This window comes from Pelobates fuscus, chromosome 1, assembly GCF_036172605.1.
Source record: "Pelobates fuscus isolate aPelFus1 chromosome 1, aPelFus1.pri, whole genome shotgun sequence".
Taxonomy (NCBI): Eukaryota; Metazoa; Chordata; class Amphibia; order Anura; family Pelobatidae; genus Pelobates; species Pelobates fuscus.
The window spans coordinates 326,501,996-326,520,924 of record NC_086317.1 but is presented as its reverse complement, the minus strand read 5'-3'; the positions used below and the strand labels follow the sequence as shown (position 1 = coordinate 326,520,924).

Below are 18,929 nucleotides of genomic sequence, written 5' to 3'. Positions count from 1 at the left end.
AGGAGAAAGACACTGAACCGCTCACATTGACGGTCATGAAGACATTACTGGCGGACCTGAAGCAGAGCTTTCACGAGGACATTACAGCGCTCCGCACAGATCTGACAGGCCTGACAGGCCGCATTTCCAAATTAGAGAGCTCCTCACAATCTCAGGCCCAAGAGGCTGCCGCACTGCAACACGCAGTACAGACCCTGGAATGGCAAAACAGGCAATTCGAACATCGCCTTGCGGCACTCGAAGACGCCAGGCGGGCCGCTAATATTAAAATCAGAGGGGTCCGGGAGGACGTAGCAGAGACTGAACTGCCTTCTCTAATGCAGCGCATGATACAAACAATCTTACCTCGTGGCCGGCAGCAAACAATCGCCCCGGAGCGGGTCTTCAGAGTCCCAAAACCGGCAAACGCCCCAACTAATGCGACGAGAGATGTCGTCCTGATATTACGCAACAGCGGTCATAAGGCAGCGATCTTATCAGCCCTCCGGGGCAAGACCCCCTTCCGCCTGGACAATATGGAACTCACGATTTACCCAGACATGTCCAATGGCACCCTGGCCTGGCGTAGGTCGTTACGGCCACTTACCTCCATCCTACACACCCACAAAATCGATTACCGCTGGCGGGCATCCGGACATTGACGGTCCAACGAGGATCAACCACACACAGCATCCAAGATGTCAGGGATGCCCCGACCCTCCTCCGGCTCCTGGAACTACCTCACGACCTGCTGCCTCCGAATGGAGAGACCACCGGGGACAACAACAGCTCCCCCAACCGCACCCACACATGGGACCCGGACAGAGTTGCACCATTCATCCCTCAAAACTCCACACCGGACGCATACTCAGCAGTCACGACATAGAGGCGCAGGGAAACCCGCCAGACCGGGCCATGGGTCCACTACACGACCTTGCATGAGATTGCCTAGTCCCACGGGGATTATACTATTGCCACCCAGAAAAGAACCCTCGAGGCCCACAAGAGCCTTTGAACTTATTATTTCTCCTTCGACACAAAGGACACGTGAATATTTTATTCCTCTTTTTTTTTTTTTTTTTTGTTATGCTACATGTTAAAATGTTATAATTTGAAAGGTGTTCTGTAGGTGCTCTGTTCTGGACAACGCCTTTTAATTACTGCATGTGCCCAATGTGGCAATCAAGGCCTTGTTAAATCGCAGTTTTTTACTAGGGACAACACATAGAACCATGCAATGCCGCTACAGTTCTAGAAGTAGCCATATTTTGTAGCCATGTTATCGGCTTTTACACCTACTTGCTGGGGCCCCACGCACCGCACTTAAGGCAACTATCTGGTGCCATCTAGATGACTACACTAGACGTTAATTATTTCTTGGTAAATAACTAAGTTCTAAACTTACGCCGAGTAAGCTCTCAAAACTACATGTTTATATAGCTTTCCTTATATGTCCATAATGCTCAGCGAAATGCTCATACTTCACTTGCTCCGACTATGGGGGCATAGTGAAAAAGCCCGTGCCCATGTGGGGCGTCAATCATAAATGTAGTCACCCCGCCACTTTGCATGACCCCGCAAAGCAATCTGGCCTCCAGGCTAAACCTCTCGACTGTCCAACCTTTTGGCCATACATAACCAGCCATGCGGAACATTACCGCTGTCATATAGCACCTAGTCAGAATGGCGTGGAACAAGCATGCCCCCGCCATCCCGCTAATATGGGCTTATCTGGAGTATGTGCAACATCATTAGGCTCTCACAGACCAGTCATAACATGCATTAACCCACTTACCCATCTTCAAAAGTTACATATACCCATCTTGGATCTACATGTACCACTTCCAGGTACCCGCAGGCCGACATTAGCCTACGGAGCTTTGTCAATGTCTCTTACATGGTCATAAAGCAACATTTTTATTTATAATATATTGAACCAGACCAGTATTCCGGTGCACATCTGACTAGCACCTGACATAGCATGATAGCTTAGTACTCTAAAAGCAAGAAGCGATGCAGTTACAAGTTTATGTCTTTGAATTGTCTGAACAACGTTATTTTTGTTTATTTCCTTGCTCATACCTATAACAGTAGAACCGGCCTGCCTTATGTGTATTCACTAGTGCAGGCCAGAGTACCGTTGCCCCGGTGGTTCTGAAGCGACAGAATATCCTAGATAACTTACAGGAATAGATATTATATATGTATAGAGCTTAGTTAAGCAATGGAGGAACACCACAGTCACAATTACTCATCCCACATTACCTGTCCTCCGTAAAGCTACATCTACCTACGCTTGTTACGCTCTATATATTAGACTCTCCCACCGGCCCTAATGCAATGTTTAGGCCATTACAGGGCTTTGAGCCAGGCATTTACAGGGGAAAGTAATTACTCTGATCTGGCTGACTGATCGCTCCATTTAGCAACCCACCATGAGAGGGCGCTGAAGTACACCGCTCATCGAGGCGTCTCCAGCACAGTCCACATCCATGCGTATGAATGTCTCGATAAAGCCTTAACCGTTTAAATCTTAACAGATCTTGACTTTGTTCTACATCTTTATTGAATGTGCATTGTTTTTTTTTTTGTTTTTTTCAGGAGGCACTTAAAACAATAATTGGGCATTGTATTTATATGGCTTGTCATACAGCAATGATGTTTACCGTTATGTAATGGGTGCCGACTGTTGTGGCATGGCACGAGTACATGTGAATGTTAATCCTCCAGATGCACTCAAAAATACAGAATTTCAAAAATATGCAGCTGACAACACTGTTGGGCTGGAATGTGCCTACATATTTAGATTTACATACTTTTCATAACTAGTCTAGCAACGACAAGCGCAGATGGTTTTCATTTGTTTTACATTTGTTTAATTCATTTCACTCTTGATGATACAATCGTTTAGTTAAAACTACCTTTATAACTGATACTTTATGCGTGCTATCAACCTATTGAAAAGTTTGTTTAATATAAAATATAAAATGAGGCTGTCATTCGAAGGAGATGTACTACTGTGTTAAAGCGATCCCACTCTGTACAAATACTGTGCATCCCCTCTTCTTTATTCTGTACCCCATTTAACTCCTGCCTCAATAAAAGAAAGATTGACTAAAAAACAGTTTGACTATGTACCTTTGAAATATGCCAGGGCACTCCTGGCATCAAAATCATTACAGCAACACGTAGTGATTATGGTGCTTGGAGTCTACCTTTAAGAACACTCACAGATTATTCTTGGTATATTATCATCACAAATCAGACTATAATAGCAACATTAAATAATTTGTAATAGAGGATTCTGGTATACCTAGTGTATGCACAGATGAGAGGGAGTCTAACTAACACTAAGTTGCTCACACTGGAAAATACAATAGGGATTCACAAAAACCTATGGGTATAAATGAAAGAAAGAACAACACTCTGAAAGGTAGTGTATGGAATCCAGGAGCTGACTAGTGATGATGGCTGAAATAGGATAATGTGAGTATGAAAAATCAAGTACTGTGCCTTTAAGACGAGTAATACATAAGAAAATAAATGAAAATAGGATAAAAAAGTAGAATAAAGTAGATAGAGGATATAACTGATAAACCTCAAAATAGAGGTATAGATGAGATAATGTCTGAAGAGTAGACACACATATATCCAAGAAGTACAGAAATAAAATGTAATTAGGAATAAATGAGTGCTGGGCCTTTAAGAGATAAAACGTGGGAGGAAATAAATGGATATAAAATGGCACTAATAACCATCAAGATAAAAATAGTAATAGAATGGTAGAGGGTAGAAAAGATAAAATAGAATAAAAAAAGAATAAAAAAAGATATAATAGAATGATCTTGAATCAAATAATAGAATGAACTTGAATCAGATAATAGATAAATGTATATAGTGTTGGTGTCTCAAACCCTGATATATGCAGGGCGAAATAACACTTCCACTAGATATTATACTTTGTATCTGCAAAGATGGTAAACATAGTTAAATAAGATAAATAGCAACACAGTATATGGAACTGTTTGCTTAAAGCAATGAAATATCGCTATAGACTGAAGTATGTTATAATAATATTGTTGAAACTGGATCGGTTAAGAAAAACCAGTTTATTATCAAAAAATATATAAAAACATAAAAATATAGTAAAATACCGATCAGGAACAGTCTGTGATGGTATTACCAGTCTGATGAAAGTCTATTGATGGTATGAACCCTCGGATTAACTTAGGATGGAAGTGGATTGCACTGTGCTAGAAAACCGTCTGTTGGATGCAGCTGCCGGTGAGGACGGCGTGCGTCTGTGTGTACGTCCCGACAGGACCTCACTCCAGGGGACGAACAGAATCGGCGATCTCTGTAGCAGTGTTTACCAAGGGTTCTTTGTGTGGGAAGACTTTCAGCCGGTGTAGTTGATCTGTATCCTGCCTTCTCGGTCTGTCTTACGCGTTTCGTAGGAGTGGCCCTACTTCTTCAGAGACGGAATGTGGTCAAGTCCTTCAGTCTATTCTTTTATACAGATGTTACTGATTGCTAATACAGTTCTTCCAATTAGCTTTCAAACACCTCTTCTGCTTGTTATCTTTACACGAATCTCACATGATTATTGCTTGCTATCTTTACACGAATCTCACATGATCATGTGAGATTCGTGTAAAGATAACAAGCAGAAGAGGTGTTTGAAAGCTAATTGGAAGAACTGTATTAGCAATCAGTAACATCTGTATAAAAGAATAGACTGAAGGACTTGACCACATTCCTTCTCTGAAGAAGTAGGGCCACTCCTACGAAACGCGTAAGACAGACCGAGAAGGCAGGATACAGATCAACTACACCGGCTGAAAGTCTTCCCACACAAAGAACCCTTGGCAAACACTGCTACAGAGATCGCCGATTCTGTTCGTCCCCTGGAGTGAGGTCCTGTCGGGACGTACACACAGGCGCACGCCGTCCTCACCGGCAGCTGCATTCAACAGACGGTTTTCTAGCACAGTGCAATCCACTTCCATCCTAAGTTAATCCGAGGGTTCATACCATCAATAGACTTTCATCAGACTGGTAATACCATCACAGACTGTTCCTGATCGGTATTTTACTATATTTTTATGTTTTTATATATTTTTTGATAATAAACTGGTTTTTCTTAACCGATCCAGTTTCAACAATATTATTATAACATACTTCAGTCTATAGCGATATTTCATTGCTTTAAGCAAACAGTTCCATATACTGTGTTGCTATTTATCTTATTTAACTATGTTTACCATCTTTGCAGATACAAAGTATAATATCTAGTGGAAGTGTTATTTCGCCCTGCATATATCAGGGTTTGAGACACCAACACTATACATTTATCTATTATCTGATTCAAGTTCATTCTATTATTTGATTCAAGATCATTCTATTATATCTTTTTTTATTCTTTTTTTATTCTATTTTATCTTTTCTACCCTCTACCATTCTATTACTATTTTTATCTTGATGGTTATTAGTGCCATTTTATATCCATTTATTTCCTCCCACGTTTTATCTCTTAAAGGCCCAGCACTCATTTATTCCTAATTACATTTTATTTCTGTACTTCTTGGATATATGTGTGTCTACTCTTCAGACATTATCTCATCTATACCTCTATTTTGAGGTTTATCAGTTATATCCTCTATCTACTTTATTCTACTTTTTTATCCTATTTTCATTTATTTTCTTATGTATTACTCGTCTTAAAGGCACAGTACTTGATTTTTCATACTCACATTATCCTATTTCAGCCATCATCACTAGTCAGCTCCTGGATTCCATACACTACCTTTCAGAGTGTTGTTCTTTCTTTCATTAAATAATTTGTATATATTGTTCAGGTTTGGAGTTGAGTGTTTAATTTTACCGGTATGTGTTATGAACTCTTAACAGGGACCAGATGGAGAGGTTGGATTGCCTGGGCCCGATGGAGAGAAAGGTGACTTTGTATTTGCAACAGAAAAAGGTGAGTTTAGAGAAGAAATTTGAGCTCCTTTTCTTACTTCGTTTACTAAGACATTTTAGATTTTTTTACTTTGCTGAACGTAACTATGTTCGGGACCATTGTGAATAAAAATAAAAAAATACAAATAAACCATAATCATTACTTGTTCTCATATTTGGTGCGTGCTTATTCTCATATTTGGTGGGAATGGAAAAACCTCCCCTTATACTGATATTAAGCAACAATGATAGTCACAAGTATCAATTTTTAAAGTGATCTTTATTACTAGATACTAAATTATATAAGCGACAATTTTGTGGATAAACTATGGGTACACTTTATTTGAACCTCGACCTTAGGGATGGCAACATGACATTTCAAATTGGTTTATTTGATATTTGGTAATTTGATTATGTAACGGACCGTTTTGCTCACCAGAGGTTAAAAACCGTTTAGGCGATAATTCCCTTTCAGATAGACCAGCAGCTACTGCAATCACCAATCTCCCGAACTCCAAACTGCATGAATCCCCCAACTCCCGAACAGGAAACACACGAACCCTGGAAGCAGTCGAACAGGAAAAGCCCTACGAACAGCTTACACTCCTGGCAATCGGCATACAGTCAAATTCCCCAAAGATTTAGACGACACTTCACTTTGAGGGTTAAGCAGGAACTCATTTACTGGGGCTACCTGCCCGGCTTTTATGCAGGTTTCCCACCTTGTGGACACTCCCCTAGGGGACCAGATGGGAAACTGGGAAACATATAGGACACGGACCAATCACAGACATACACCTTTAAACAATACCACAATGGATCACAATCCCTCCTCCCTGGACTGGAGATAATTGGAGAAGTAACCCAATTATCTCCAAGGACAGAGGCAAAACTCTATTACCCACATGGCATACAAAAAGACAGTAAAAGACACAAAATTACCAATTGATGCATTTAGTACATAAAACATACACATTCTACATATCCCCAGATAGCTTAGATCTGAGCGCACATTACTACCGAATGGTGCTCAGATCACATACAGACAGTTTAAATGCCATGGAGCCAAAGCCTTTCACATAGTCTTTCGTTACACGAATGGGCTCCTTGGCTTATCTATCCGGGTTAACATATTCACATATCCCAAAGTACCGACTGAACCGGTGTTCGACACCAAGGGCACAAATAGGAACCAGGGGGCGGACGGCTCAGCGGTGTTCGTGCAAGTAAGTGTCCGTTTTCAGTTCCATAGTGTTAGCGCTGAACACCGCTGGCCGTTCGGGACTTAAAATGGCCGCTGCCACGTGTTCGGCAAACGAACAAAGGCCACCCAGCGTTCATCAATTAAGCTGCGGTTAACCGCAGCTTCTGGGCGGTCAATTGGCGGCCCCCGTTCGGTAGTTGGAATCTACCGACACCCCAGCAGAAAGGCACGAATAAGACTTTCGGCAGGGAAAATAAACGATTTAACCTGCAGGGCCATAGTCCAAAGGGAGCAGGCGAGCAACCAGGCTCCTCCAGTGAACAGTGGCGAGGTTGGTTTCGCCACAGATTATCGTATTGATTTCCGACTGTTTTACTATTAGTGGTTAAGAGTGCATGATGTGTGTTTTTTTGTATAGTTTTGTATTGAAATAAATCAAAATTAAAAAATATATACATATACCTACAAAACTCTACTGCCCATTACATTTCTTCACCAATTCATAGGTACACCACAGTCATGTTGTGCTACCAATAACCTTCTCCTGCTTTTGCTCGCACCTGAACTGATAACTCTAGCCTACAGGATTTTACGAGGGCCGTTCAATTAATTTAAAATAGGCTCCCTTCTCCAACAGACTTTCTCCAAGTTTTAATCCTTAAGAGGTTCCTTAAAACAAATCTCTTCAGGAAAACTGATGGTCTCCCTGGGTAATTACCATTCCTAAAATCTGTCTCTTCCTCTCTCATAACATAGTCCTCAAATTAATATTGTTACATAAGCTTTTGAATCTCCGCTACATTCAGGCCCATAAAGAAGCTGCCAATTCACAGCAAACTCTGAATATTCAGGGGTATCTAACTTTAATGTATTTATTTTACATAATTGTTAATGTATCACCTCTATTACATTAACAGTAAACACCAAACTTAGCTGTCCCTTTAAAGAAGATTTATTTTATTTTATTGCCTTGACATTCCAAAAGACTGATGGTGCTTGCTCTGAGTTTCAGAGAACAATGGAGATTTTTGTTTGTAATAATTATTATTAGAATGCCTGTTAGACCATCGCTTATCTTACTATGTCTGAAGGTGCAAAAGGAGACCCTGGCAACCCTGGCACACCTGGTGCAGGAGGGTTTGATGGATTTCCTGGGAAGGATGGACTGGATGGTCTTCCTGGTCAAGCAGGTCTTCCTGTGAGTACAATCTTATCTGTTGCTGATTTCTACTTTATAAAAGGGAAAACAAAAGCAAAACATAACATGTGTGTTATGCATAACTACATCAGGTCTCCCTTTCATTTTGGTAACTCATCCAAGATTTATTGGTGTATGTGGAGAGAGTGTGATAGGGGCTCTAATATTTTTATTTTAATAATTATGATTAAAAAAATATCCCCCCCTGCCTCTACTTACCTTGCAAGGAGGGGGCATTTAGATTATTGGTGCTGCAGGGAGTGAGACTGGAAGGTATATGTCTTTATTACTCTTGAAGCCCGGAACATACTCACCGTCAGAGTGTTGCCATGGGTTACCATGGCAGCACTCTGGGGTGAAGCCAATGACCTCCCAGCACTTCTCAAACACGATATTACACCCCCGCCCTCCCATCCCCCACCCAACATGATAGCTTGCTGGGCCAGTGCGAAAGAGCTTTGATCTTCCCACTGGCCCGTTAAGGGACTTTTTCCTCAGCAGGAATGGCATTCAAGTTGCGGAAAAAGTTCAGGAACACCATTCCCATGCATAACTAAAGGACTTGAGCCATGGTCTTGTCCCTCTCTCCAGGTTTTCTTAATACCCAGGCACACCAAGGAACTGTGCTCGGCCAGCACAGTGTGAGCACATCATTAGACTCACTTTCGCTGTGCAGAGGGTACTAGGATCATAAAGAGGGTTCTTGAGCAGAGATCTCTGTATGGTCTTCTGTGTGTGGGTCTGACTTGGATGCCAGGCTGACATGCCTCTTTCAAAGACATCTATAGCCAACATAAGCAGGATGTGGCTCAGTAGACACCACTGGAGTTGTTGTAGCGTGGTAAGTGGTGGGGCAGCTCTGTGCAATCCTTCCTACTCACTTTACATTAGTCATGGAGGCTATAACTGTACCCTTAAATTGCACACACAGGAATATGAGTATACACATACACACAGTATGCACACACAGTACAGATAAAGATATAAACAGTTTTACACCTACAGTCTCAAATGTGTGTTACTATGAGAGAAAATGGCATTGACATTTTTCTTCTTTAAATGATGACAATCAAAAGTTTTGCCTAAGCCCAGTCCTGGTACTCAGAGTTACGTAAACAGCCTAGTATTCTTTTCATTTATGCAAAATGCTTTTAGAAATAGTTCCTTTCATTATGCAGTGCCGTATTAATGAAATTGCTATTAGGGTGATAATGGTTAAGGAACACATTATTAAAATTTAATTTGGTACAGGGTGATGGTATTAAAGGAGTACCTGGCGATCATGGCTTTCCTGGAATCCCAGGCATTGAAGGCAATCGAGGAGAGAAAGGACTACCAGGAATAGGACTTCCAGGACCAAAAGGTTTTCGTGGAATACCAGGGAGCCCAGGAGCCAGGGGAGTGCCAGGACTTCCAGGTCCTCCGGGCTTACAAGGTATTTAGAAAATACACAGTGTTCTGATGCGTTCCTCTCATGTGATCACAGTTGCAGAAAAAGATGTAGCAAACAGGTCTGACATGTAGTTTTAAATCCAGCATGTAGCACTGTGCTATCAAACTGCATATATCTCTATAGACATATCAGCACTCTGTCAGTGTTCAGTTAGGAAACTGAAAAAAAACAAACCTGGTCCTAAGGCGTGTTCCTGGGAAAATATAATTAACAAGCTCTTAAAACACAGAGATCCAGGTTCAATTGAAAAATCTGAATTACTTCTAGCTGTCTTGAACTGTTTACAATGGCCTCTGGCTCCTTACTGCATTTGTTTAACCATGCCATGGCACAAACAGAATAAAAGAACAAACAGAAAATCATGTGTCATTTAGTATTTTGGGTAACAGATTATGTTTATATGGATTGCTACAACTTTGTGTTTTCAGGTGACTGCTACCAAGACTCTGGTGAGGAGAACGAGATTGGAAGAGAAGGTAGAGTAATGTTCTTTCACTATCTGTCTGACACATTTTGGTTATAATTTAGGAACACTAAGGAAAGAGTTGTGAAACATGTATTCCTTGAAATTTATCATAAAATACATTATATTGCCAAAAGTGTGTGGACAACTTGCCATCACATCTACTGTATATGAGCTTGTTGGACAACTCATTCCAAAACAATGGGCATTATTATAAAATTGTAAAACAGCCACCACTCTTCTTAGAAGGCTGTCCACAAGATTTTGGATTATGTCTTAGAGAATTTGTTCATGTCAGCATACCTATCACTAGCCAGCATCAAATTGTGATTAAGTGCTTCATTTTAGCATTTGCATTGTCTCAGGCCACTCTGCTCCTCACTTTACCATCTGGTTGTCAATACAAAAAAGATGCTGTGCCACACTCCTGCATGAATAACGACACAAATATTCTTACCTCTATCCACCACCAGAATCATGACACCTCCCTTCATTACAGCTTCAAGAGTGATGTAAAATGCTAATGCTAATGCCATTATGTAGTTAAAATGATACAGGTATGGTGTCATTTCAGCTTCACCCATCAATTAATTTCTGGTGCCATTCTGATGACATTAGACGCTGGTCTATACAATCTCAAACAACTAGGAGGTCTGTGTCCTGTTGTTGTCTGTAATAGTGCAAGAGTGGTTTGAGATTTTCCAGTTACAGACTTTTTCCGGTTACTGACTATTTTTTTTGGCTTGTCCTGACTATCCTGCTGATCTCTGTAATCCTGGCCATATTTACCTTATTGGCTTATTTACCCAGACTGTATAAATTCTGTAGTCCTTTAACTGTGACTTTGTTCTTTGACTATTCTCTTGCTATATCACGTTGAGCCCAGCTGGACCAGTGATACATACTGTCTTATATACTGTTATATATTTGCATGTTGGGAATCTGTACTATCCTGACAGTGCTCTTCTAGCCAAAATAGCATTGGTGAGGTCAGGTTCTGATGCTGTATAAGAAAATCTGTCTCACAATTCGAATTCACATTCATCCCATCGGTGTTCAGTGGAATTGAGGTACAGGCCACCAAACCCAAAAATCTCTGCATGGATTTCACTTTGTGGAGAGAGACATGGTCATGCTGCAACAGGAAGGGCCTTACACCAAACTCTTGCCACAAAGTTGAAAGTACTCAGTTGTTTAAGATGCTTTTCTATCCTGAAGCATTCAGATAACTCTTCACGGGAACTAAGTTGCCTTGTCCACACCCTGAAAACAGCCCCAGATTATTATCCCACATTCACTAATCTTGCAAGTATGCATTCCAGTAGGTTGCTTTCTCATGATTCATGCATTAAATTGCCAGATAGTAAAACATAGTCTATCACTCCAGAGGCCGTTTCCACTGTTTCAGAGTCAGTTGTTGCATGCTTTAATCCCTTCACATAATGCTTGACATTGAGTGATATGAGGCTTGTATACAGCTGCTCAGACATGAAAACCCATACATAGTTCTTGCAGAGATGGTTTGGAACACCGTTGTGAGTAAAGCAAACAATGATTTTTGCATGCTACATACTTCAGCAATCAACAGGTGCTTTGTGAGTATGCGTGGTTTACCACTTCATGGCTGACCTGCTCTTGCTCTTAGATGCTTACACCACAATTATAGCACTTACAGTTGACCGGGACAGATCTAGTAAGACAGAAATTTCACAAACTGACTTTCAGCAAAAGGTGTGTCATCCTATGACAGTGCCATGCCTAAAGTTACTGAACAATAGAGTTTGACCTACTATACCTCCGGTATTTGTCAATGTAGATTTAATGGGTACGTACTGGATTTTATGAACTTTTCAGCAATGGGTGAGGTTGAAAACAATTGCATTTCTACTTCTTTTTTTATTGTATTATTAAGCTGGAAACATTGGTAAATTACATTTTCCTTCACCTAGGGGGTTATACTTCCATCTTTAATTTATAAAAACTTTTTTTTTGCAGGTTCTGGCTGCCAGTTAATTTCACCACCAGCTCCACATGGAGCTCCTGGGCCTCCAGGACTGCTCGGATATAATGGTAAAATAGGTTCACTTATCAAATCTAGAATATCTGTAAACTGTCATCCATACATTTGTTATTATTTATGTACATAAAACTTGTTGACATTATATAACTAAATGATAATAATAAATGAAACGTAGAAACATGCAGAAAATAATAAAATATAAAATTTCAACTGCTTTGTTCTCTCCCTGTCTTGCCTCCTACCCCCACCCCACGGTTAGTGCACCATTTCTAACTATATTCTAGTGAATAATTCCACATGTTTATAAACTATACTTTGTAGTCTAAATATAAATGTAAAACGATGCACTTGTTAGATTCTGCCATACATGCGCTACAATTATGATCATTTTAAAAAATGGTATACCAGTTTGTTGCTTTGATCTGTTAGAAGTCTTCAGAATAAATGCATGCTTCATTTTAAATTTTATTCATAAAACTGTATTTGAAGGGGGGCATGGTCTGAGGTCCGAGCAGTATGGAAGCCTGCGACTCGAGCTCCTCACCACCACCCTACTAATAGCTATTTGCAGCAGTGACAACCTACCCCATGGGGCGCAACAAACTACCAGAGCCCCCGCAGACTCTCAGGGTTGCTCCCTCATTTCGGCCAGGCACTCCTGGGAACACCAGTCATCATGGACCTGTTGCCCGCTCACATTCCACTACACCTACACGAAGGGCGTTCGGGAGACATGTACTACCGAACACAGGGAGCATTCTCTACTGATCTGCTTTTGTCTAACTTGTGTGGTTTTTGAATGGAGACCGGCTCTTGCCACAAATTCCCTGGAACTATTTTGGGCTTCAACCTCCTGGCAGACCGGTCAAAACATCCCCGCGATGGTGATACAAAACTACAAAACGGGTCTGGGTGATTTTTTTGATATTTTGTTTGCCCAGATCTCAGTTACCCGGGGATGTGACTTTTGTGCGGTTTCCCTGTATTTTGGGAGTACTTTTGGGGTGTTCCAAATTTTTTATACTTTTCTGTCCCTGGAGATAATTGAGTTTGTACAGTTCCTGACTCAATTACCGTATATACTCGAGTATAAGCATTTTTTGTGCTGAAAAAGCCCCCCTCGGCTTATACTCGAGTCAGTGTCTGTATCATGGCAACTTAAATTGCCATAGTACAGACCAGGATCGCCGGGCTCATTACAAGCCCGGCGGTCCTGTAGAGGGCCGGTAGCAAGCTGTTACTTACCTTTGTAGTAGCTCCAGTCAGCTCCCTTCACCTCCGTTCCCTTCCGCTCACAGTGTAAGTCTTGCGAAACCCGCGGCCGTCAGAGCGTTGCCACGGGTTACTGTGACAACACTCCACGCGGCACGCAGACCACGAGACTTACACTGTGAGCGGAAGTTAACGGAGGTGAAGGGAGCTGACCAGAGCTGCTACAAAGGTAAGTAACAGCTTGCTGCCGCCCTCCCCCCCCATGCACAGTACACACCACTGGACCACCAGGGAATCATATAGCCCACCCTGCGTGGCCAGGCAACAAGCAGGGAGGGGGGACAAAAAATACATAAAACAATTACATTTTATAATATTAAAATAAAATAATATTAAAATAAAAAAATAATATTAAAATAAAATAATAATATTAAAATATATTTGTTTTAATAATAAAAAGGCCCTCCCCCCACACAGTTTACACTCTCTACACAAACACACACACACTCTGCATTATATACACACACTCTGCATTATAAACACACACTCTGCATTATAAACACACACTGCATTCATTATATACACACACTGCATTCATACAAACACACACTGCATTCATTATATACACACACTGCATTCATACAAACACACACTGCATTCATTATATACACACACTGCATTCATACAAACACACACTCTGCATTATATACACACACACTGCATTCATTATATACACACACTGCATTCATACAAACACACACTCTGCATTATATACACACACACTCATACAAACATACACTCTGCATTATATACACACACTCTGCATTCATTATATACACACACAGTGCATTCACACAAACACACACATTCTGCATTTATTATATACACACTCTACACACAAACACACACACTGCATTCATTATATACACAAACTACACACAAACACACACACTGCATTCATTATATACACATACTGTAAATAAATATTCAATTAATGTAATTTTATTGCAATCTAATTTTATTTAGAAATTTACCAGTAGCTGCTGGATTTCCCTCCCTAGGCTTATACTAGAGTCAATACGTTTTCCCAATTTTTTGTGGCAAAATTAGGTGTCTCGGTTTATATTCGGGTTGACTTATACTCGAGTATATACGGTATGTCTCAGAGGAAGAATTTACTGACTTTACAAATTTGATGCCTGTACTTCCATTAAACCAGTCATCTCCCAGCATTAAGCCTTGGCTCATGTGTGGGGGTTATGCTACACCAGCTATATTTTACCTGTGGGATTAGTTGCTTGTTTATATTGGAAAAAGGGTATCCGTGGTGGTGATACCTTGACAGACCGCCACATGTGGTGGCAGCGGCGGGATTGTCCCTTTTTCCTGGAGTTAAAATCCAAGGTTGGCACTGGAGTACAGTGGATGGAAGGCTGGACCACGCAACTCAAGCGCAGCACCTTAAAGGAATTACTGGAGGTTCTTGGGGGCATTGCCAGCAATAAAGCCAAGCGTCTTACTATCAGTGAGCTGATGGAGCTGGACGGAGAGTACTTGTTCACGGCGACCCCGGCTGTTCGCACGAACGAAAGCGAAACAATGAGGGAGATAAGGGAACAGTTGGCACTGTTCAGGCCAAACCCTTCTCCCAAAGTCATCAGGAGAATTATTGATGATGTGAACGCCAAAGAACGAGCACAGGGCGAATTGCAAGTACGCCTACTGGTGGAGCAACGAACTGCAGCGGTTTAACCGAAGAGTTCCAGCTTCAACTCAGAACCGTGGAAAGTACCGTTTAGCGCATTTACAACATTTGACGAAGCCACAGGCGAGATTGACGGCTACCTAGCCGATTTCGAGAAACAATGTGCCCTTCACAACGTAGCGGAGGAGGAATGGGTCCCTATTTTAGCAGGAAAATTGTCTAAAAAGGCAGCGGATGTCTTCAGAGCCATTCCAGACCATGAAGTACACAGCTATGAGCAGGTGAAAGAAGCACTCTTAGCCAGGTACGCAGTAACCCCCGAAGCGTACTGGCAAAAGTTCAGAGACTCCAGAAAAACAGATAATGACTCTTACACGGAGTGGGCTTGCCGAACGGCCACCCACTGGATTAATGGCTGTCAGGCTACCACGTTGGAAGACTTGTTGCAGTTGATGTTACTGGAGCAGTTTTTCAACCTGCTTCCATCTGACATTAAAGACTGGGTGAGAGACCGTTGACCCCTTACTCTCTCCAAAGCAGCCAGGCTCGCAGACGAGTTCACAGATGCTCGTAGGCTGGAGCAGTCTCACCTTCCCGAATCGAGTCCCCAGCACTGATCACAAGGGGAGCTATCAACCTCCTCCACGACCCTCTCCAGCGGTGTGTAGACCACCCCAGATGACCGGTCCACGCTGCTACCGGTGCAAGCAAGTGGGATACTACCACAAAGATTGTCCCCTGGAACCACCCAGATCCAACTGGACCCGGCCAGGGATCCCCAACCAACGTTCGGCTGCACACTGCGTGGACTACCACCTGGGAAGCCCGGGAGCTGACTCAGGAGGAACCCCTGGGATTCCTACATGAGGCCAACCCTGTACAGGCGGCAAATACAAACAACCAAAAGCCAGTTGGTAATGATTAATGGCAAGACTGCTCAGGGCCTCCGAGACACCGCGGCCACCATCACTTTAGTTCAACAGACTCCGACTTACGGAGCATACGAGGATAAGGAACATACCCACTATTTCACGTCCCATAGACGATATTCGAGAATCAACTATATATTTCTACAACAAGAACAGCTGGCGATAGGGGCTGCCCTATGGCAGCCCGGTAACCCTGGAGAGGGATTCCCCAAGGACACGCCCGGCTACCTGGACGTGGCGCCTTCGCGATTCCCTTTTTTTAGATCTGGAAGTGAGAGAACAAGTATCCGACGCTTTCACCTCCTACTCTGAGCTGAACACGTGGGCAAACTTACAGCTACCACCATGTAGGAAGCTCACAAAAGCGTAATCAGGGGTACATTGATGCGCTTAGCTTCCAAGAAAAAGAGAGACTCACAACAACAGACAATCAAACTCGTGGAGAAAATCACGACCCTCGAGGCACAGCACAAACGTTGCCAACTCGTGGCGGCATACGGTGAATTGCTGGAGGCACGTCTGCAATTACACACACATAATCCACAGATATTTCTGATCTCTACAGCGATCGAAGGCCTTTCAACATGCTAACAAATGAGCGAAGTTGTTGGCAAGGATGCTCAAAGGTCCCCGAGCTCTCGTCCAAGTTCACAAGTTGCGGACCACCGACGGCACGGTTACCCAATTCCCAGACAAGATTACCTCAGAATTTCGCTCCTTCTACTCATCCTTATACAACATACCACAATCGACTGGAAGACATAGCGGACAGAGAGGATAAGATACGACGATACCTAGAAAACAGCTACGAGACTGCAACCGGAGTGCAATCAAGGCTGCTAAAACGGGGCATGCAGGGCCGGTGCTAGGATTTTTGACTACACAGGCGAAGATGCATTTTGATGCCCCCCTCCCCCCCCCCAAAAAAAATACACCTTCACCTCTGTGTCTCGTAGCCCCCTTTTGAATTTCTTACCCACATTAGTGTTGCATATCCACTCTCTTGAATGTCTTACCCCTTTGGCCCCTTTGTGCCTTACACCCCCCTTTAGTGTGTCTCCTACAACCCCTCTTATGTGTTTCTTACTTCCCCGCCAACCCCTTTCTGTCTCTTTCTTCCCCCCAGCCCCTATCTATCTCTCTTTTTCTCCCACATAGACATAGCTACAGGCAAAAATACATACATGCACAAATACACAAACATACAGACACACAACCATACAAGCACACAGACATAATTATTCAGGCACACAGTCACAAAGATATACAGACACACAGTCATAAAAGGCACACAATCAAACAAACACAGTCATACAATCTACACATACAGGTACATTGTCGTACAAACACAGACATATATTCATACAGACACAGGCACACACAGAAATACAGACACAGACATAAAGAAACATAGAGATAGGCATATAGAGACATACATGCACAATGATACAGAGACATACATACACAGACATTCATAAAGAGACATACAGACAAGGCATACAGAGACATACATACACAGACAAAGAACCCTGCACACTGATACCGTGTAAATGCTCCGGCCATCCACAGTGGTTGATGCTCCGTGTCAGGCGGACATCGCTGGATCCACCAGTAAAGTCTTCAAAAGGAATGAACGCAGGCAACACTCCAATAGTAAGGATGGTATATTTATTGGTAGGTGAACCACCCCATAGAAAGTGTGACTGCTGAGCCGAAACGTCGCACTTTCTTTGGGGTGGTTCACCTATCAATAAATATACCATCCTTACTATTGGAGTGTTGCCTGCGTTTATTCCTTTTGAATACATACACAGACTGTATGTCTCTGTATGACGGTCTGTGTATGTACACAGGATGGCTAAAAGATAGATCCCCATCTGTCGTGCAACTTCAACAATGCTTTGAAAGCTGGGGCTCTACCGATTCCCCATGCTTGCAGGATTGTATTTAGCATGGAGCAGTATTTGTGTGTTTGACTGTAAGCATGTGTTTGTATGGAGTATGTTTGTATTATTGTAGGGGTGTGTTTGTATGTAGTGTTTGCGTTTGAATGCAAGCATGCATTTATGTGTAGTGTTGTTTTTTGAACAAAGGTTTGTGTTTATATATAATTTTGGTGTCTGATACAGAGGTGTGTTTGTATGTAGTGTTGACATTTGAATGCAGGGGTGTGTTTGTATGTTGTGTTGACGTTTGCATGCAGGTGTTTATTTGTGTGTAGTGTTGGTGTTTGAATGCTGAGATATATGCACATATACACATACACTGCCACACACGCACACACTGTGATACACATACACAAAGATACACACACTGACACACATGCAGATACACATATACACAAACTGATACACATTCAGATAGACAGACACACAGATACACACACATATACAGATACACACAAACACTGACAGACATACAGATAAACACACACTGACATACAGACACACTGACAGACACATAGATACACACTGACAGACATACAGATACACACATACACAATGATAGACATACAAAAACACACAAAGACACACTAACAGACAGACATACATACACACACTGACAGACATATAGATACACACAGACACACTGACAGACAGACATACACACACACACACACACACTGACAGACAGACATATACACACAGAGACACACTGACATACAGACATATTTACACACACACACTGACAGGCAGTCATATACACACACACACACACACACACACACTGACAGACAGACATATACACACACAGACACACTGACAGACAGGTTCAGGAGGGTGGCTTACCTGGGATCCAAAGTGC

At 42.2% G+C, this 18,929-nt stretch overlaps 1 protein-coding gene across 1 annotated transcript in view; it reads left to right on the top strand.

The window, feature by feature from the left end:
- The window catches only part of COL4A2 (collagen type IV alpha 2 chain), a 220,372-nt gene that overhangs the window by 168,881 nt on the left and 32,562 nt on the right, over window positions 1–18,929 (top strand). Inside the window, exons 23-27 of the mRNA XM_063459834.1 lie at window positions 5,890–5,962; window positions 8,236–8,342; window positions 9,594–9,777; window positions 10,224–10,271; window positions 12,254–12,328. Of these exons, the coding sequence (XP_063315904.1) occupies window positions 5,890–5,962; window positions 8,236–8,342; window positions 9,594–9,777; window positions 10,224–10,271; window positions 12,254–12,328 (487 nt within the window). The remainder of the gene's footprint in view (window positions 1–5,889; window positions 5,963–8,235; window positions 8,343–9,593; window positions 9,778–10,223; window positions 10,272–12,253; window positions 12,329–18,929) is intronic.